Here is a 21,933-nt window from a genome sequence, read left to right on the forward strand (position 1 = left end):
GTTCCTTTTCTCCTTACCCAATACAACAAGAAGTCCCTAAACCTCCTTGACTTTCCTCAAGATGTTATTATAGCAATTGGTTATTATATAGTTTATATTATCATTTGTATATGAATAATAATTTTCCTTCCTTTGCACCGATTACCTGCATACCCTTGCCATCTTTTCTCTACTTTAAGATGTGTTACCATGTTTTATACCTATAATATTTTTGTTTCTGAATTTTCTCCTCATGTATGAAATGCTTTGTTGTTTTGTATTATCCTTTGTATTGTTATTTTGACTTCTCTCAGTAAACTTACTTTTGAACTGAAAAAGAAATGGGGGTCTTTAGTTGGCAGAGGTAGGTACCTTTGTCCAAATAGGGACCCTTTCTTCTAGTCAGGGTAAGGGGGGGACACACTTTAGATAACCCCTGCTCACCCCCTTGGTAGCTTGGCACGAGCAGACAGGCTTATCCCAAAGACAATGTGAGAAGCATTTGTACCAACACTCACAGTAACACAGTGATAACACCACACATGGACACCACACCAGTTTAGAAAAGTAAAGTATCTTTATCTAAACAACACAAGACCAAAACGACAAAAAATCCTACATACAAGTATTAAGAAAAATGACTTTCAAAAGGTTTAGCAACTGAGCCCATAGAAAACTATGGATGCGTGATTTCTTGCAAAGAACCTGTTGTTGCGACAAAATTCACCAAGTCAAACAGCCGCAATGATGGGAAGCGTCAAAAAACAAAGAGATGCATCACTTCTTGAGACCTTCGTGGATGCAACACTTCCACTGGGCACAGGGGAGCGGTGCAACGGGTCCGGTCTGTAGGGTGAAGCAATGCCTGACCTGAAAAAGGATTTAAGAACTTGTACCATAGAAATCTATGGATGCGTGACTTTTCACCAAAGTACCTGTAGATGCAACAAAAGGTCCCAAACCACACAGCTGCAGTGTCGGAAAACAAAGAGATGCAACACTCCTGAGACCCTGAGGAGGTGATGCGACAGCCAAGCTGCACGCAGCGGACGGGTTGCGTCGGTTCCGGTCTGTGGGGGGAGTGATGCATCGATTCTTCATTCCGGTTCCGGTCTGCTGGCGATGCGTCGGAAAAGCGTCTCGCACAGGTTCGATGTGTGGATCTTCGGGATGCGACGCCGATTGATGCGGTTGCGTTGTGCGGTGCGGCGTTGGTCCTCTTCAGCCGATATCCCTCGATGCGTTGGTTCTTGCAGCGGCGACAGGTGCTGCGATGATCATCGCAGCGGCACGGCAATGCAATGGAAATCTTCTTGTGCCGCTGAGATGCGTCTGTGAAACGTGCCGCAAGAAGAGCGATGCCTCGCTTTCTTCACGCTTATTTTCTTCCAGCTCGCAACCAGCAGCAGCAACCTCCAGAGGCCCAGAACTGGCACAGGCACCTCATAGCAGGTCAGAACTCACAACAGCAGAGTTCAGGGGAGCCGGGGGTAAAGTCTTTGTGTCCCTGAGACTTCTGAACAGGAGGCTAGCTCACTTCAGGCCCTTGGAGGTCTTCTTCAAGCAGGGGACACAGCACACAGCAAAGTCCTTCTCCTTTCCTTGGCGGAAACAGCAACTGCAGGCCAACCCCAGACACACAGCAAGGGCAGTACTTCTCCTCAGTCTCTTCAGCTCTTCTCCTCTGCAAAGGTTCCTCTTGAACTCGAGGAATGATCTAAAGTTCAGGGGTTTTAGGTCTCATACTTATACCCTAAAATGTCTTTGATCCCTTTGTGCAAGTGGGCTCTGAGCCCAGTCCAAACCAGTTCTGGGTGCACTCTGCCAGTGCACAACTTCTTCCTTTGTTAGTGTGGGCTCAGACACACCACAGGGGGCGGAGTCAGCATTGTGGAAGGCAGGCACAGCCCTATTCAGGTACATGGGCTACTCCTCCCACCACTCCAAATGCAGATCTGCCTATTCAGCCTAGTGCTGACTCACTCAGACTACTGGAGCCACCCCAGCCCCTGTCACTCCAAAGCCAGATAGTCAATCCACAAACAGGCAGAGGCACACAGAAAGGTTGAACAAAAAAATGGCCACTTTCTAAAAGTGCTATTTTCAAACACAGAATTTAAAAACCATCCTTCCTAAATGATGTGTTATTAAATTCTGAGTTCAGGGATACCAGACTCTAATTTCTTATCTTACTCTTATGGGAAGATATGCTTGTAAAATTGCTAAACAGCATTCTCCATTCTGTCCTATGGGCAAGATAGTCTATAAATAGTGAAAAACAAAATTGGCAGTATTTCACTATCAGGACATGTTACACACACCAGTACATATCCTATCTTTCACATACACTGCACCCTTCCCAGGGGGGTACCTTGGGCCTCCCATAGGGGTGTTCTATGTGTAAGGAAAGGGAATGGTGAGGCCTGGCAAGTGAGAGCTCTGGCCAGGCTGACATGGCAATTAACAAACTGCGCACAGGCACTGTTGTGGCAGGCCTGAGACCTCTTTTAGGGCTACTTATGTGGGTGACACAACCACTGTTGCAAGCCCACTAGTAGCATTTGATTTACCAGCCCTGGCACACTCAGTGCACTTTACTACGGACCGACTGGCAAAACAAATATGCCAATCATGGCTAGCCAATCACAATAACAATTTACACAGAGAGCATACGCACTTTAGCACTGCTCAGCAGTGGTATAGTGTCCAGAGTCCTATAGCCAACAACCACAGGTCAGGCAAAAGTAGGAGGAAGAAGCAAACAAATGTTTGGGGCTCACCTTGCAAAAAGGGCCATTTCCCACACAACCCCCTTCCAGCCTAATGCCAGGGTAGACCAATTGATACCTCAAAGGGATTCCCTGCTTGGGGAGATAGAACACGGACCCTGGCCCAAACAGCAGGGGTCTATTCCTGTTCTATGCCTTCCTGAACCCAGTTGGATCCCTCTATCCATACTCTCAGGGCCCACTAAGCTAAACCATGGGGGACTCTTCTCCTCACCTGGAGATCCCATCCGTGCAGCGCCAAAGCTTACTTTGCTCAGAGATGTGTCAACACGGGTAGACAGTACCCACATGGCCATCACAGTGGTGTGGCCCAGTCCACCCCCAGGGTGTGACTCCAGCCCCTCGCCTAGGGGTCACTCTGTCAACCAGGACAACCAGTCACAGTGGCCATTGACAGCTGTCAGTGATGAGAGCCAGACCTCATGCCTTTCAGGCCTCACTAACCTCTCTAACCTCTGTGGTGTCAGAAAGTGGGGGGCAGTAGCCCCAGGTGCCTGTCACCTTTTTTCCACTCTCCTTTCTGCCAAGTCAGGTATGGCATTCTAACACTGGCCCACCAACCCAGGGTCCGCACCCTCAGGCTGATCAGAGGTCACGGACGAGGCTCTCCTCTCCCTACCTCTCCTTCTGGGGTTCCGCACTGTCCTCTCAGGAGAGGCACCCTCAGAACTCAACTCTCCCACCAGTTCAGGACCTCTCTCCTGTAACTGGTCTCCCAACCAAGGATCTAAACCCTCTGGTGGGACCGGGATCAGAGGTGAGGACTCCCTCCCTCTGCACCCTCTTCCAGAGTTCTGCACCCTCCCACCTGGAGTGGTACCCCTAGAAGACAAACCGGTCAGGACACTGCTTACAGATGTCCTTCCCTCCAGGTCAGGCAACCCCTGAACCTGGCTTCCCAATGCAGGGACTAAACCCTGTGGCTGAGCACTTGCCTGGCACACCAGGACTTCCGGGGCCACACACAGCTTCCCCCTGAGGGTAATACATATCTCATGTGTTGCATGACAGTCTGCCTGGCGCTGATCTCCTGATCCCTGTCCATCTGACAGTGCGTGAAGACCCCCCACGACAGAAGTGGTGTCACCATGGTCACTCCCAGGAGACTCAGCCCTTCTGGCTGGCCCCTGACCCACTGGTTCTTCCACTGGGGACTCGCTCTCCCTCTCACCCCTCCATCTGGACTTCTGCACCCTCCACTTAGGAGCGGCACCGCCAGACACCAGAACCGCTGGAGCTCCTTTACAGATGCTCCAGGTTCTCCTGACACTAGGAGATCCGCCTCAAATGGCCTCCCGGTACAGACTAGCCCCCCTCCTGGTGTTCCCTTATGGAACCAATCAGGTCCTGGTACTGGGTTTTGGGCACCTTGGGACACAGCCCAGTCCCACTACCTCTCCTCTGAGACAGGACGTGGGACCCTACACCCCTTCCACCACACTTGGACCTCCTCACTTGGTCGGGGAAAACCTGAGCCACCCCCTTCAGGATCGCTCCCAAAAGCTTCTTCAGACCATCTGGAATCCACCAAACGGTCTGCCTACAGCGCAAGTTCCCTGTAATCAGAGAACTCCCAATCCACCAGGTGTTGGCATAGCTCTGGAAAACAGGGACTTAAAATATGCTCTCCACCAATTGAATCACACAACCCCCCACAGTTCTTAAGCAAGCTACCCTTTTCCTCACCATCCAGTGCCTCACACAAGTACCTCACACCACTCTCCTGAGATTGGCAAGACAGTGTCAGACTGTCTCTGTCACTCAACCCACACTCTTCTGGGCGGTCTCCACACTCAGACACCAGGACTTCCACCATGGGGGAACCTCTCTACCTGCACCTCTCATCTAGAGCCAGTAGATTGTCCCTCCCACCACAAGGAAAATGATCCCCTTTGTCAGTTCCTCAATCTACTTCAGGGACACAGCACACCACTGGAGCTACCTCATAAACATGAACCCCTTGGTGTATGTTAAATCCCCCCTCCCTCAAGTCAGGCACCACATCTCTGGGTGTGTCAGCACTACATGACACAATCTTGCTGCCACCATCTGAGCTGAACTCCACGTCAAACTCAGCAAAGCTCACATCCTGAGCTACACACCTCTCTCTTTGCTGGGCTGAGAGACTCATGGCCTCAAGCCTCTCGAGCTCCACATCCAGCTCCCCCATTCTCAATTCATGTGCCAAGGTCAATTTCATTTCTTTTCATTTCTTTTCTTTCATTTTCATCTCGAGCCTCATGACTTCTAACTCATGGTCTCAAACCCTTTGGTTTTCCCTCCAACTCCTCTGGGGAAAAACTTCTAGCGGAATGGTTGCTGCCAGCCCTAGAGGCGGCTCTTGACACAGGCAGATCCTGTGACCTGAAACCATCCCCTTGTGCATCCACCTCTGCATCGCCTGTCTCCCCATCCTCTTTGGCTCCCCACCAGACCCTTAAGGCCTTCTGCAGCTCATCATTCCTGGAGCTGCTCTTCATGGGACATCCCAAATCCTTGCAAAATTGCTTGTGCTGATTTACTTTGTAGGACTGCAACCTTTCAATATCAAACTCCAATTCTGCCTTCTCACTTGCTGGGTTACCCTTCTGAGACATGATGTGTGGATACTTTTAAAGGTTACTCAAAAATAGAACCAAAAACAAAACACAGTGGGGGATATTCTCAAGAACGTGTGATAACCATAGCAAAATTAGCTTAACGCAACTCTTCACATCGCAGTGCATCGCGGGAAAATACCTCTGTGTTAACGTGGTATTCCCAAGGCAGTGGCACCATGCGATAGTCCCACGACAACGTGTCAAATGATCGCGCTAAAATCAATGCAACTCTACAAAAATGCGAAACACCAACGTGAAAAAAGTTGCGATGCCCCAAATCATGATACAAAGATTAGCGCCAACCAGTGACAGGCCTGCAATTCCCTCGCACCATGCGGAAAAATGCACTATAAAAGCAACAAAACGAACACACCAAAACCAAATCAAACTGCGTAGCACCATGGATGCACCCGGACCGAGTGCAGAGGACAACCCGAACCCCACAATCCCCAAGGAGGACCAGCCAGGAACCAAGGGGTAGGGCAAGGAGAAGTGGAATAGGAAGACGGGGTTCAGTCTGCAGGAAGACCGGATCATCGTCACGGAGGTGATAGAACACTACCAACAACTGTCCGTCACCTCCCCTGCGTCATTGGCAACACAAACTGAAAAATGGCAGTCCATCATCACCAACATGAATGCAGTCAGTGTATCGAGGAGGTCAATCGAGGAAGTCAAGAGGCGCTGGCATGAAGTGCACAGCCAAACCAAGCAGAGACTCGCTGCCAACAGGAAGGCAGGAAAGGCAACTGGAGGTGGGAGTCCTGCGCCACAGGAGGAGCTGGAAGAGATGGAGGAAATGGTGGCCACAGTCATCAGTGTGGAGACGGTGCAAGGAGTTGGGGGTCTGGACACAGCTCGATATGACCTGACCCAACAGCAACAGGGTGAGTAATGACCAGGAACTGGGGTGACGGAGGGAGATGGGCACAATGGCAAACGCAGCGCTTAGAGACCTTTTGGTATTAAGCGCTCAATAAATCTAAATTAACATAACATAACATACACAATCATGTGCAGCATACTGCACACCCACAATGAGTGTGGAATACGTCCCTGATACCCTTGGCACTCTGCCGCATACATAGAAACACCAAGTAGGCCCCCGTCAACAATGTGCACAAAGGGCCCCCCCTCCATATCACCAATGCCACAACCTACCCATGCACATGTGCTGAATCCAGAAAAGCAGTGGCTCTGTGAGCCACACGGACAATACAAGTGACACTGCATGACAGATAGCATGGCTGCAGTCAAAATACATGACATGGTGCACGAGACGACTTTGATGTGGCTGAGTGTGGACCGCATCCGTAAAGGAGCAGGTCACAGTGGGACACATCCACGTGCACCTACAACCCATGACGTCAAAAACACATCTGCAGACAAACAATGCACAAGAGTACAAAAACCGTCCAAGAGCACAAATGACCCAAGTCACAAACATCCCAGCACCCGAAAAGAACACAAGTCAAAGGCACACCAACTCAAAGGTATAAGGGGCCGCCAAATCAGAGCTGCAAGGGAAACTCACCAACAATGCAGAACACACACATAGCAATCACAGTATATCAACATTGACGACAATGTCGTACAAAGTGCAACCCTTACACCACAGGACAGAGGATACTACTGGTGCCGCTCGTGCGTAGTAACTGGCTAATCACATCCGGCATTGCATGACACTGTGAGATGATAATGTACGAATACAACCTCACATCCGTCATTTAGTCGAAATGTCCACTGTTTCCCATCAAATAGCCAGCTTCACCAAATCAGCCAAAATGTAACAGTCATGCAGTCTGATTGTAAACATCTACAATGCGTGAACATACATCGAACACACTGTTAACCTGCATCTTCCTGTTACATTGCAGAAGGGCAATCAACACCTCCTGCAGAGCAGACCACACATCTCTACAGTGATGATGAAGAGGACACCCTGTACATTTGCCCATACACCTCCAACGCCTCGTGGACAGCCTCTGCACCCAACCCCCAGGAGCAGGACAGCCCAGCTGCATCGGGGTGACCCTACACCCTGCACAGACCACACAGCCGAAGGAACACAAGAGCATGGCTGGCTCACAGGACCCCCACAACCAACACATGGAGTTCCAACACTGTGTGTTAGGGTGCCAGGAAAAGATGGCTGATCAGCTGCGGGTGGGGTTCGACCTCATGGCAGTCAACCTAGATGCCATACGTGGGTGTCTGAGTCCCATCAGGGACCACTTACAATCCCTAACGGACAACCACTGTCCGCACCATGCTTACCAACAATCCTTGGCTGACATCGCTGGTGCCATTACTTGGATACAAGAAGTGTCTAGTCAGACAGGCTCCAGTGATGAATGCACAGAGTTGGCAGAGATGCGGAGGACAATGGAGACCATGGAGCCGATGCAGGCTGGAAGTAGGGCTGCCACAGCTGAACACCAGCGAGATGTAGCTGGGATCTTACATGCCTTGCAGATCTTTATCTTGCCATTGCTGTTCAGAGCCTGTCCCAGATAACTGCTGCTGGAACTTCGACACACACATCTCCGCCCCCTGATGTGTCATTGGCACACAGTAATGCAGCCCTATCACCTTCGCACCCTGATGTGTCAGTGCCACACGGTGATGCAGCCATAACACCACCACACACACCTGACCACACCGGACACAGAAGATGTCTCAGAGGAGTAAGATGTCGAGGGTAATGACTGTGTGAGGAAGGAGGCAGTAGCATCCATACCCACCACATGGCCTGTCCCTGCCTGGTTCAGCCCTATGCCTCATGCCCTCGAACAACACCTCCCACTGTCCCCAGAACACTCTGCGACATTCACCTGGACCCCGACATGGTCTGCCATATCTGCTCAGGAACCAATGACACACCAACCCGGCTGCGGACTGAACTCTTCCTCTTCAGCTTAACCTTGCATTCCCCCAAGGACTCTGGTTGGCCCACCACTGGGCAACCACGTTATGTGGGCTTGAACTGGCCATGTACCCCTCCAGCTCCGACACTCCCCAGAATGTGAATAAAACATTCCAAATCACACAGATGTGTCATGTCTATGTTCACTCACGTATACAAGTATGGATTAATGTAGGTACATTGATTGAACAAAAAGATACACCCTGGTAAATGTCATATATGCGCATGTTTGACCTTGACCCACATGGCCAATTAGATGACTGTGAAGGTGTGAACTAGCTGTGGCCTCATTGCACATGAACAACAATCTCACAACCCCCCAACGTAGCCCCACGTCCATGTATTATATAGGGCTGTGTGTAGTAATATCAAAATCGGTCGCACACCCAAAGTAGTGTCCCCCCATCGCACGTGGCTACAGAACATCTCTTCACATGACCTACTCACACACATCAGTGTGGACACAGTCTCTTTTAATGGATCACATTGATCCACAGGGCAAGAAGTTGGACACCATACTCACATTGCTGAAGACACGTAAGAGCACAGGTCTACCAGGAACTATTCCAAACACAATGTCTGGCTCACAGAGGTGGAGCTGCCAATAGGGATTCACCACCAATGTACATGTAGCAGTCTGTCCCTCCCAGTCTACGGACAATGCTCATTGAGGCACAGGATTTGTCATACTAATCAACACTCACAGCCCATGGGATCTTCATGGAGCTGTACCACCGGATTGCGCCGACTGTATGCTATGCTGACAGTGAACAGGTGAAAGGGACCAACAAGGTCACATGTCGTGCTACATTGCCATGTGTGTAGTCTCCCTCCAGCAGTATTTCAGATTTAGGAACACTACCAAACGATGCTGGGCAGGTCAGCCCATGGGGCTGCATCACCTGGCACAGGTGTGTGACAACACGCGTAGGTGCATGTACATGCATTCAGAGTCCAGGTGAATGCAGCCATGTCCACTGTTGTCCTGGGATGTGTGACCTTTCCTCCACGATGCAACAAGGTGTTGGGACCTGTGCTCTGGGTGTCAATCAGTTCTGGCTGCAATCAGTTCCAGTAGTACGTCGTTCTCGAGTTCAAGGAACACGAGGGAGAGCCAATCCATTAACTGGTCCGGACAGATGTGCTCCGTCCACGACGTTTTACCAATCTGCAACACAGCCCAATAGGGGAGCGCCTCGATGTGCTCACTGCACACGATGACTTGTGCAATTTCCCATCCACTACTACCAGCACATACGCCACACATCAGGGCATCCCATGCACGGGTATCCCGGTTGCATTCTTGTTCGTGGGCCAACAGGGGGCACACGCACAAGTCATAATACAGTTCAGCTACCGTTGTGTTGGATAGGCAGACCTCCATGGGCCACTCGAATGTGCATGATCGACAGGGGAACCAGGGATAGATGCATGTGATGTACGCAAGCCAAAAACTCAGACGGTAACTGACTCGCAAAACTGCCATTGGCAGAGCTCCCAACAGATGCAGCATTTGTGCACGGTACAGTTTCACGTGACAGGGGTTGTGCATGTGCCCGGGATTGCCTGCCATTGCGTTTGTTGGTCTCGTACCACCGACACTCCTCAGAACGGCGGCAGTTCTGTGGACGATATGCCACAGCTCGGGTAGTAATGAGTCGTATGCGTGTTCAACGTTTGGACGTATGGGTTGTTTTTTACCAATGTGTCAGGGGCATCCCATGCAGGTGTAGCTCGAGCAGGGACAAGTGTGTGTGGGGTGTGGACACGTTGGTCTTTCATTGGCACAGTTCGTGGTGTGAGAGTCGTCAGAGTCTGATATGGTATCTCACTCAGGGGGTGCTGGGCGCATTGAAGGCCAAGGAAGGAGGTTCGGTTGTCCTTCCGCCTTGTGTATGGAGACAAAGGAGCTTTCATGCCTAATTTTAGTCTGACTACTGCTTGCATTTCTGGAATGTGATGTGGCCTTCGTGCTGAAATTTATGCCAGGCCTTAGATTTAGGGTGCACCAATTGCGAAACACATGCAACAGTTGGCATGTATGAGCCACAGGCCCGATTGTCCTTGCGCTCCTTGTACGGTCTCTCTCTCTCTCTCTCTTTCTGTCTCTCTCTCTGTCCTTTGATAGTGCCTGATGCACCTTCTTATCTTGGATATTGTCTTACAGGTTGTCTCTTACAGATTGTCCAGGGATGACCCCGCCATGACTCATCCAAATAATTGTTTTGAGACAAATTTGATTGTGATATTTTGTTTGGACTTTCAATGGTGAATGATTGATTCAGCTTTTTCTGTACTCACATGACTGTTAGTTGTTGTTCTAAGGATTATCCTGCAAGGTTGCTGGGGGGGCAACGCTTTACCCCATATACTGCGGACTCATAAATGGGATGTATATGTGATGGGAGTTGTATATTGACATGCCCAGGCAAGGGATAGTTGTTGATTGTACTGCTTTTTGAGTGTTTAAATGCAAATAAAAATATTTACCCAAAAAAAAAAAAAAAAAAGTACTGTTAGTTGTTGTGATTCTGCGGCATCAGGCGAATGATTTTGTTCATGGTTTCGTGACGTTGATGTACAATCTCTTGGTCCGGGGGAGGTGAGGGGTGCCCCGGGTAGGGCCCTGGGGGGTGTTGGGGGTGGTCCGGGGGTGAGTGGCGGTGGGTGTTGTGGGCCTCTTGGGGCTCTGAGCTGCATGATGAGTAGCTCCATGGCATCTGTTCTTCAGGTGTGGCTCTGGGCTGGGCTCCCTTTGATGGTGCAGGTTGTCATCGACTTTGCACCAGGTCAGAGCATGTGTTAGTTTCCTGCTGATAATGCGCCTTATCGCCTGTTCTGTGATCTTATCGCAGATCTGGCTGGTCATTGGGAATGTTGCGGAGTGGTGTTGTCGCGGATTTTTGCTCAGGAACACCTACTCGTCATTAGCGATAGTTGCCGGGGTAATCCGTGGTAATGTCTTCTGCGGCTGCTATCACAGGTAAAATGGCGGTATCAGCTGTTAGCACCAGCTTGTGAATGGGGCGATGAATTTCATTGTGACTTTGGCTGTGATAATGTGCCAATAACTCGGCGATAGATCCTTGAGAATATGCCCAAGTATGTGGTTGCGTAGTGGTCTGCACTAAACTAGTGATGTATACTAGTCACTGTGGGTCAAGTACAAATACAGGTTCAAATCCTCACCGACGACCACCAATTTTAGAACCGGGGTCTCTAGTTGGCAGAGGTAGGTACCTTTGTCCAAATAGGGAACCTTGCTTCTAGTCAGGGTAAGGGCGATACACACTTTAGATAACCCCTGCTCACCCCCTTGGTAGCTTGGCACGAGCAGACAGGCTTCTCCCAAAGGCAATGTGTAAAGTATTTGTACCAACACTCACAGTAACACTGTGTTAACCCCACAAATGGACACTACACCAGTTTAGAAAGATAAAGTATCTTTATCTAAACTGCACAAGAGCAAAACGACAAAAATCCAACATACACAGTTTAAAAATATGATTTGTAAAAAGGTTCAAGAACTTGAACTAAAGAAATCTATAGATGCGTGACTTTTCACCAAAGTACCTGTAGATGCGACAAATGTTCCCAAGCCACACAGCTGCAGCATCGGAAAACAAAGAGATGCGACACTCCTGAGACCCTGAGGAGGTGATGCGACAGCCCCGCTGCACGCAGGGGAAGGGTTGCGTTGGTTCCGGTCTGTAGGGGAGTGGTGCGTCGAGTCTTCGTGTCGGTTCCGGTCTGCAGGCGATGCGTTGGGAAATCGTCTCGCACAGGTACGATGTGTGGATCGTCGGGATACGACAGTGATTGACACGGCTGCGTTGCATGGCGCAGCGTGGCGTCGGTCCTCTTCAGCCACAATCCCTCGATGCGTCGGTTCTTGCAGCGGCGACAGACGCTGCGACAATCTTCGCAGTGGCACGGCGATGCAATGGAAATCTTCTCGCGCCATCGAGATGCGTCGGTAAAACTTGCCGCAAGAAGAGCGATGCGTTGCTTTCTTCACGCTTCTTCTTTTCTTCCAGCTCCCAACCAGCAACAACAACCTCCAGAACCCCAAAACTGGCACAGGCACCTCAAAGCAGGTCAGAACTCACAACAGAAGAGTTCGGGTGAGCTGGGGGTGAAGTGTTTGTGTCCCTGAGACTTCTGAACAGGAGGCCAGCTCACTTCAGGCCCTTGGAGATCTTCTTCAAGCAGGGGACACAGCACAGAGCAAAGTCCTTCTCCTTTCCTTGGCAGAAACAGCAACTGCAGGCCAACCCCAGACACACAGCAAGGGCAGTACTTCTCCTCAGTCTCTTCAGCTCTCTCCCCAGCAAAGGTTCCTCTTGAACTCCAGGAATGATCTGAAGTTCAGGGGTTTTAGGTCTCATACTTATACCCCAAAATGTCTTTGATCCCTTTGTGCAAGTGGGCTTTGAGCCCAGTCCAAACCAGTTCTGGGTGCACCATGCCAGTGCACAACTTCTTCCTTATGGGCCAGGGTCTTCAGACACAACACAGGGGGCAGAGCCAGCATTGCAGAAGGCAGGCACAGCCCTATTCAGGTACAGGGGATACTCCTCCCACCACTCCAAATGCAGTTTGGCCTATTCAGCCTAGTGCTGACTCACTCAGATTCCTGGAGCCACTCCAGCCCCTGTCACGCCCAATCCAGACAGTCAATCCACAAACAGGCAGAGGCACACAGAAAGGTTGAACAAGAAAATAGCCACTTTCTAAAAGTGCTATTTTAAACACAGAATCTAAAAACCATCCTTCATAAAAGATGTGTTATTAAATTCTGAGTTCAGGGATACCAGACTCTAATTTTTTATCTTACTCCTATGGGAAGATATGCTTGTAAAATTGTTACACAGCATTCCCCATTCTGTCCTATGGGCAAGATAGCCTCTCAATAGTGAAAAACAAAATTGGCAGTATTTACTATCAGGACATGTTACACACACCAGTACATGTCCTACCTTCTACATACACTGCACCCTGCCCAGGGGGGTACCTTGGGCCTCCCATAGGGGTGTCCTATGTTTAAGAAAAGGGAAGGGTAAGGCCTGGCAAGTGGGTGCACTGGCCAGCCGACATGGCAGTTAACAAACTGCGCACAGGCACTGTTGTGGCAGGCCTGAGACCTCTTTACGGCTACTTATGTGGGTGGCACAACCAGTGCTGCAAGCCCACTAGTAGCATTTGATTTACCAGCCCTGGCACACTCAGTGGGACCTTCTGGTAAAGCAAATATGGCAATCATGGATAACCAATCACAATTACAATTTACACAGAGAGCTTATGCACTTTAGCACTGATCAGCAGTGGTAAAGTGCCCAGAGTCCTAAAGCCAACAACCACAGGTCAGGAAAAAGTAGGAGGAAGAAGCAAAAAATGTTTGGGGCTAACCCTGCAAAAAGGGCCATTTCCAACAGAGGCATTTTAAAAGAGGACCATGTTCCTGATTACTGAACTGCTTTTGCAGCAAGCACATATTCACACGTTTTTGAGCATCGCAAAAAGCGAATATTAGCGAGCGACTCATTGTTATGCCTTGGCAAGAGAAGAATTAGTTAACGGAAGAAACCGACTCACCTTCTGCGCCTGTAGTGGGAGATGCAGCAGACCAGGCTCGTGACCACCAAAATGACAACAGCCAATGAGATAACAGTCAGGTTAAAATTTTGAAATTCTGAAAAAAAGGGAAAATGGACACGATGTAGTGAGCCAGTGAAGGTTATGTAGGACACCCATACTGCAGAAGCCTCGCCCTGAAAGCAAAGATGAAACTTTTAGGCGACTCACGTGGTTTTAAGCACCTATGGTGCCAATGTAGACCCAGTGCCAAAGTTCCTCTGGTTTTATTTCTGTTATTTAGGTTTTGCCCCTTAGGTTAGCATTATGTGAAACTTTGGCCCAGATATGAAAACTGTCACGGAACACAGCTCAGCCCCCAAAGAGACTGCGCTGTGTTGCGTGACAGGAAAGGAGCAGAAGTGAGCTATAGTCTCAGAGTATGCCACTCTCCTTCCCTCTCCCTAGCGCCGGTGCTGATTTCTGCTGCTGTGCGCCTGGCACACACATTAGCGCCATAGTGCTTGGGTGAGCTCCTGAGTCTAGCTTTGGTTTTGTACAGGAAGGGTGACCTTCCTGTACAAATTACAATGACTAGACACTCTTCAAAGCTTTTCCTACATTGTATGTGTGCTGCACAGTGCAGAACGCATGGAAAGTCGGAAAATAAAGGAGAAATGAAAGCATTTCTCCTTTTAACACCTGCTTTACAGCAGCGTTCATTTTTGGCACTAAACCCTGTCTACTGATGTGCGTAGATAGGGCTTGGTGTAAAAAAGCATGGGTAGTTGCACCGGAATGCCCATGTACCACCCATGTAATGCCCCACTGATGCAAAGTGATGCAAAGCAACGTTTTGAAGCTGCTTCACGTTACTTTTCTATACAAACCAACGCTAATACCAATTAGCATTAGTTTGTTAATCGCCAAATTGGTTTAACGGTGGGTTAGCGTTACTTGGTTAGCTTTACAAAGGTAACACTAACCTAACACTTAACCTTTGTGAATCTGGGCCTTTGTGTAGCAATCAACAGAAGCCTGTAGCCGGCTTGTCGAACTTAGTTCATTCAAGGAAAATGAACACATATACACGTAGATATAACCAATGACAAAGAAAAGCAAATGAAGATTGCTCTCCGCACGTCCCATCCCCTGGATACCCCCAATGAATGATTCTAAAGGGGGGACGTTTGGGAGGTCAGTAGATCATAATTCATACTTCTGGGTAACAAGAGGAACACAAGGAGACAATTGTGCAGTTTAAAATGTAATTTTGTGTCTGTTCATCATTAACTCTAGCCATGATTATGAGTAGATGTTTTTAAATGAACTATACTCATCTCTGCTGAGATAGTTAGTTGGAGCCTACCATGGACTCAACGTTGACTTCTCGCAGTGGTCGCAGAATGCTAGTCAGGCGTGCTTCCTGAATGCATAAAAAGCATCCCATCCATTCACTCACACCATCACCCACCAAGCAGGTGCAGTTCGGAAAGGTATAGGGGCGATATCAAACCTTACTTGTCCTGGTTTAATTCCCATTTGCCAATTTTAGACAAGTTATATAAAAATAATAGACAGATCAGTGTCCAACATGTTACGACGACAGAGGTTTGTGAATTTTTTTGTGTTTTGTGACTTGGCATTAATCTGTTGAGCAGTTTTTGAGAATTTAAAAAAAAACTGGGGATGGGTCAGTGTATTGGTATCTTGTCAGATGGGTTAGAAGATTTTTGCAGACACCTAAATGCAGCTTTGAACTCGGAATGTAAATGTACTTATATAGCGCCGAATCACCCCTGGGGGTATCTCAGCGCTGTACTCATACCGCTGAAGGAACCCTTCCTGGCTTTCCGTGTCTCGGGTGACTCGCTAGATAACACATTAAACACTACATTACCCCCCCTTCCGAACAATGTGGAGGAAGCAGCTAAGACCTATACTACCTGGCTGGACCGGGCTTGTTTACTCTTAGCCCCCCTAAAACCATCCACTCCACTCGGGCCAAGCCTGCCGCCCCATGGTTCACAGATCAAATAAGGGAACACAAAATAAGGTGCAAAAAACTTGAAAAAATCTGGCGCACGCACTATAGAGAAGCAGACAAAAAAACGCTTAATTCGGAACAAAGGCGCTACAAAGAATCCATCTTTCAAGCGAAAAAAGCCTTTCTCACGAGACAGATAGAAGATGCTACCAATACCCCTAAAGAACTCTTTCTCACGGTCGCTTCCCTAGCAAACCCCAAACCCATTGAAATTCCAGCAAGCCTCTCACTCTGCGAAAGTTTGGCAACCTTCTTTCGTGAAAAGGTGGAAAACATCTTTCTCCCCTTAGATAGGATAGTGATGACTTCTTCACCGAGGGGGGCCCCCGATCCCGCCAGACCTGAACCCACGCTTCAATATTTCCCACCCATCACGGAAAAAGAAGTGAGAAGTCGCCTACTAAAAATTAAATCAGGCTCCCCTCATGACCCCTGCCCCACAACAATAACTAAACTTGCACCAGACGCAATTGCCAGGGGACTCACTCCCCTCTTCAATCAGATGTTGGAGAAAGGGGAATATCCCTCTAGCTGGAAGCAAGCCTCCATCTTACCCCTGCTCAAAAAACCCAATCTTGACATCACGGAGATGAACAATTATCGCCCGATTGCCAGACTCCCCCTCCCGGCCAAAATAATAGAAGGTTACCTGAACGCACAACTTAGCGCCTTCCTAAAATCTGCGGATGTACTGGATTCCTCTCAACACGGCTTTCGAGAGGGGCACAGCACGGAATCCGCCCTGATTAAATCTATGGAAGATATCAGGCAGTAGATGGATACAGGGGGCAGAGCAGCTCTGATCCTATTGGATCTCTCTGCGGCCTTCGATACGGTCCACCATAAGCTACTGGTGAACCGGTTGAGGGCCTGTGGAATTCAGGGAAAGGCCTTAAAAATCTTACAAGCCTTCCTGTCTGACAGATCCCAGACAGTGGCGCTGGGCAGCCACGAATCTCACTCCTTTGTGCTTCCTTGCGGAGTCCCCCAGGGGTCTTCGCTAAGCCCAACCCTTTTTAATGTATATGTGTCCACCCTCGCCCCGGTGATCCGATCGTTCGGCTTTCAACTCACGGCCTACGCCGACGACACACAGATTGTGGTGTCCCTCCTTCCCGGCAACACAGAAAACACTGCCGATAGATTCAGAAACTGCATGCTTGAAGTTGGCCGCTGGATGGCACAAAGCTGCCTTAAGCTGAACTCCTCAAAAACCGAGGTTCTGCTCTTTGGTGACAGAGACAACTTTTGGTCCCTGAGATGGTGGCCAGACGAAATGGGACCTCTCCCAGATCCGGTGGACAAAGTGAAAAATCTCGGTATTCTGGTGGACACCTCCCTGACCTTTAAATCCCAGGTGAGTGCTCTTTCCTCCTCCCTCCACTTCATACTCAAAACCATCAGGAAAATATTACCTTATCTTGAGAAGAAACACAGGAAAACAATAGTTACGGGTCTAGTGCTCTCACGCCTAGACTACTGCAACAGCCTGATGCTAAACGCCCAGCAGAGCGTATTAAGAAAACTCCAACTTCTGCAAAATGCAGCCGCTCGCCTAATCACTGACACACCCAAATTTGCCTCGATATCTCAGGAGCTGGTCAAGCTTCATTGGCTGCCGGTCCGTAAAAGAATCATTTTCAAGGCAGTTTGCATGGTCTTTAAGGCCCTCCACGATTCGGGACCTAGGCACTTGAAATCTCTTTTCTGCTGGCATAAACCAGCAAGAACTCTGAGGTCAGGACAACTGGCTCTGGTCACGGTCCCCAGAATTAAAAGAGCTCGCTGGGGAGGCAGGAGTTTTTCTCTTGGGGCCGCAGAGGCCTGGAATAAACTTCCACCTGCGCTCAGACAAATCCAGAATCTGATGGCCTTTAGAAGAGGTCTAAAAACATGGCTCTTCACTCAGTAAGCACGCTTCAACACACCAGTCTATCTTTCTAGCGCCAGGACACCTCCGGGTATTAGAGCGCTCTATAAATGTGCAAATAAATAAATAAATAAGTGTCCACTCCTGGGCACCCCCATGGTGAAGCCAGGCATCCCAGCACTGTTGGGGCCGTTGTGGAGATTAAGCAAGCTATTGCCCAGAGTTGCAGCATGGGACTCTGCAGCATGGGACCCATGATTAGAAAAGGCACTGAGGCAAGAATATCTGGTCCGATGAATTTATAGCCCGAGACCCTGCCGCGGCGGGAATCGAACCCTGGTCCCGGACCAGTGCTCTGCATCAAGATCTGCCGCTCTAACCATTGAGCCACACTTCTCCACAATGTCATCGGAAGTATGGAGCCTATCATTTTGCTACACCTACTGATTTGTGTCCATAAATCATAAATCCCCCCAAAGATGCCAATTCTGAGTGCAAATTCAAACATGGGCTTTGTTGAACAATTGGAACTAATCTACATATTGCAGCATGCTCTTATACATTCAGGGTGATTAAAAGGGCTCCCGGGAGTCTGCACAGCTCTAAAATTGCCAAACCAAATAAAATTAAGCGAAACTCTTTTGATAGTTGTAGCTAGAGTGCATGAATCAAGGCTACGCTCTCTGGGCACTAGGTCTATGGTATAGATGTGTCATAAAGATGCAGTCTCAAGGAACAAGGCGCACACTGCCTTGGCAAGACTTCTGGTCCGAACACTCTGCCTTTAAAAGTTAGCTATCGGAGTTCTGAATGCTTTGCATATAGGGCGCCACCTTTCCCTGAGAAAAGTGCCAGCCATTTGTTTATGTTTTAAGATTTTGCAAAGGCCCGGACAGGATACTCAAATAGACCTTTATATAGAATTGTCCATATTCTTCTTTAACATGACCTTTCTGTCTTTGATAACTTAAATTATAAGTCGAGTCATGAAGGCAGCTCTGGAACACATTTTAAAGTGCTTTATGATAATATTTGGGAATTTAGGTATGCACTGAAAAGATGAAAAAAGACTGGTTGTAGGTGATATTCTTACATTTTGTATTGGCCTGGACATTAAAATGCTGGTCATTACATTATCACACCGGCCAAGTGCTAACCCTATTTCCACTGAAATTTGCAACTATTTCACACATGCCAACATTTTGAGATATAGGGGCATATTTACAAGCCCCTATCGCCACCACAACGTCACTTTCAGTGATGGTGTGATGGCGAAAGGAGCTTTGCCTTATTAATAAGGCTGTGTTAGGCCATTTAATGTGGCTTAACACTGCCTTGTAAATAAGGCCCCCTTTCACACTATACTTAGCATGAAAGGGGCAGGCAATGAGTGTTATGGTGGGCGTTCCACCGCAACACCCATTGATTTTGACTCTGCCTCCTATTTACAAGAGCAGCATAAATAGGAGGCAGCGCCAAAATTAAGACCATGGAATACCTAGTCTTACATAGGCAAACAAAGAGAAATGCTTTATTTCTCCTCGTTTTGTCTGTTTCCATGTGTGCTGCGCATGGAAACAGCAAAATGCCAATTATTTTTTACGTGCAGGAAGGTGCCTCTTCCTGCACATAAACAATGATTTTTTAAAAAAATGCTGTTTTACAACTTCCATAGAAGTTACAAAATGGCATTTAAATATTGTTTGGGTGCAGGAAGGGGGACCTTCCTGCACATAAACAATCTTCCCCTCAACACAGGCACCCTTGCACTATGGTGCAAGGGTGCCTGCGTTGGCGCTAGGCTGCTAAAGTTAGCTCCAGCACAGAGTGAAACGCAGGGCTGCACCATATTCTAGTAAATATGGTGCAGCCCTGCGTTTCTAAAGTGACAAAGCGTTTTGTTAGCCTTCTTGGCTTAACAACATGTTTTGCCACTTCATGGAAACATCCTCTAAAGTTGGAAAACTTTTTTTTGAGAATTGTTTTTATTTATTTCGTCAGAAGTAGATTACAAACATTGTACCAATAATTAATCTGGGTAAGTGAGCCAACATCTCAGACATGTCATGAAATAGGAGTACTTATACATGCAAAGGGATCATTGCGAACACAAAAAATACAGTAGGAGTATTGAATGGCCTGTTATACCTACTCTCCTGAACACCCTCCCCCCTCTTGTACCTGCGTGTGACTGCTAAGCCTCAGAATCATGCCCGTCCACCATAGAGCCTCCTTCCTCCTCACCGAACTTGGCTAGAAACCAATTCCATGTTTGCAGGTCCTTCTCCGCCTTCTCATAAGGAGAAAGACTTTGAAAAAAATCGTGGGAATTTATTTTTCCAATTGTCTTACATTGACGTAGGGAGATTTTAAGCGGGAGACAGCTAAAAAACAAAATCCCTTATGGACTCAACAAATCGGGGGGCAGATTTACAATAACTGGCGCATCCCTGCATATCAGCAGGGATGCGCCAGTTATTTTGCGTCACGGCAGACACTTCTTGCGCCACCATGGATGCGCCGCATTTACAATGAGGCGCACCATGGGGCAAGAATAGACAGAAGCGTGACGCATCTGCTGCCGTAAAGGTGACGCATTGCTGGAGTCGCGTCGCAAGCGCGACGCAGCTCCAGCAAGGCTCGGGGTGCCCCTATGCCTAACATGCTGCGTCAATCTTTACGCCTGCTTCAAGCAGGCGCAGCGTTTTGACGCAGCATGGCCGTAAAAGCAACTGAGTGAAATCTTGTAGATTTCACTCAGCCACTTTTAGGAGGCGTTCCTGCGCTGGAACGCCCCCCTGCGCTGGAACGCCCACATGTGGCACAGGGCTTTACAACGTGACGCATCTCCCTAGATGCGTCACGTTGTAAATACCTCGCAGCATGGCACTGTCTTTGCGCCACTGCTGCATCACAAAAGTGACGCAACGGCGACGCAAATGTGGCGTACGGGGCTTGTAAATCTGCCCCCGGGTGTCTGCCGCCTGAATCGGGTCTGTAGGCATGTATGCTATTATATTCCTGAGCGCTACTTGGTTTATCAACTGCCACTTCCTTTCTGATAGGGGCGGCCTAGGGAGCACTTTCGAAGAACGCTCACTAACTTCTGGTTGTGTGTGTGCATCTTTCTGGTATGCTCTCCTCCTCGGTGTGAAATGCACATGCAGTAGTTCTGTTTAGATGACTTGTTTCTAGAAAACGCCAAGTCATTTAAAGCATGATCCATGTCTGGAATTCCATTATTGATAATTACTAAGAAACGTTAAATAGCTATGTCAAGTTCCCAATCCAGGATGGTGAAACCTAGGCCTCCTTTCTGGTCGGATCACTCCCAGGTCACAGATAACATTTCCCTGTATGAGACAGCAGAAGCTCTCAGTGCATCATAACTGTGCAATTCCTTGGCTTCAAATTAGGAGACCTATAGTCATCAGGAATTCTGGATTTTGCTTCGGATTGGCCAGTTGGGAGCAAAGAGCTTTTTTCTAGGTTACAGTTTGTTTCTCCATCTCAGGTCATAACATTAAGAGTCCTACTTTTTTTGCTTGGCTCCTGCTCTCAGCCTGTAGAAAAGAACAGAAGAAAGGAGAAGCAGGCCATTTCTGCAAGATAGGAGGGAAACATATAAATTGTTACAGCAAAGACCAGGCCTTGGCAAGGCTACAAGCAGTGACCAAAGGCCCCACCTTTTGACAGCTTGCATAGATGAAGGCCAGGAAGAGTAGCCATGGGAACTGGGATACTGAGCATGGTTGATGAGCGTGATCAATGGCCACCTAATACAGGGCATGGATGCAGGTGATGCCTTGTGCCATCCGAGCATAGCTGCAGGCCATGCTCAGTAGGCATTTGATTTGGATACCAGAGTTGGCCTTATATAACATATCAGTGCAGAGCCTGAAATCAAATACAACTCTTTTAATTGATTTCATGCTAATTGTGTGTGGAACGAATTAGGATGTGCCCCAAAACGTATGTTTCCGATTTGAATTCTACTTATGGATGTTTTGGCCAATGTTAAAGAAAAATAAATACGACATGTCAGGGGCAAAGGGTTATGTGTTTTTAGTGAATTGCTATGAATTGGCATGTCTTGAGTAATTTCCCCAAAACTGACTTTAATAAATGCATAGACATCTTGATATTTG

At 48.3% G+C, this 21,933-nt stretch overlaps 1 protein-coding gene across 1 annotated transcript in view; it reads right to left on the reverse strand.

Moving 5' to 3' along the window:
• LOC146867030 (uncharacterized) overlaps positions 1-21,933 on the reverse strand; it is a 119,060-nt gene that overhangs the window by 58,199 nt on the left and 38,928 nt on the right. The window contains exon 2 of the mRNA XM_085614786.1: positions 13,890-13,986. Coding sequence (XP_085470912.1) covers positions 13,890-13,986 — 97 coding nt within the window. The remainder of the gene's footprint in view (positions 1-13,889; positions 13,987-21,933) is intronic.

The sequence above is a fragment of the Triturus cristatus genome, chromosome 1_2 (assembly GCF_964204655.1).
Source record: "Triturus cristatus chromosome 1_2, aTriCri1.1, whole genome shotgun sequence".
Lineage (NCBI taxonomy): Eukaryota > Metazoa > Chordata > Amphibia > Caudata > Salamandridae > Triturus > Triturus cristatus.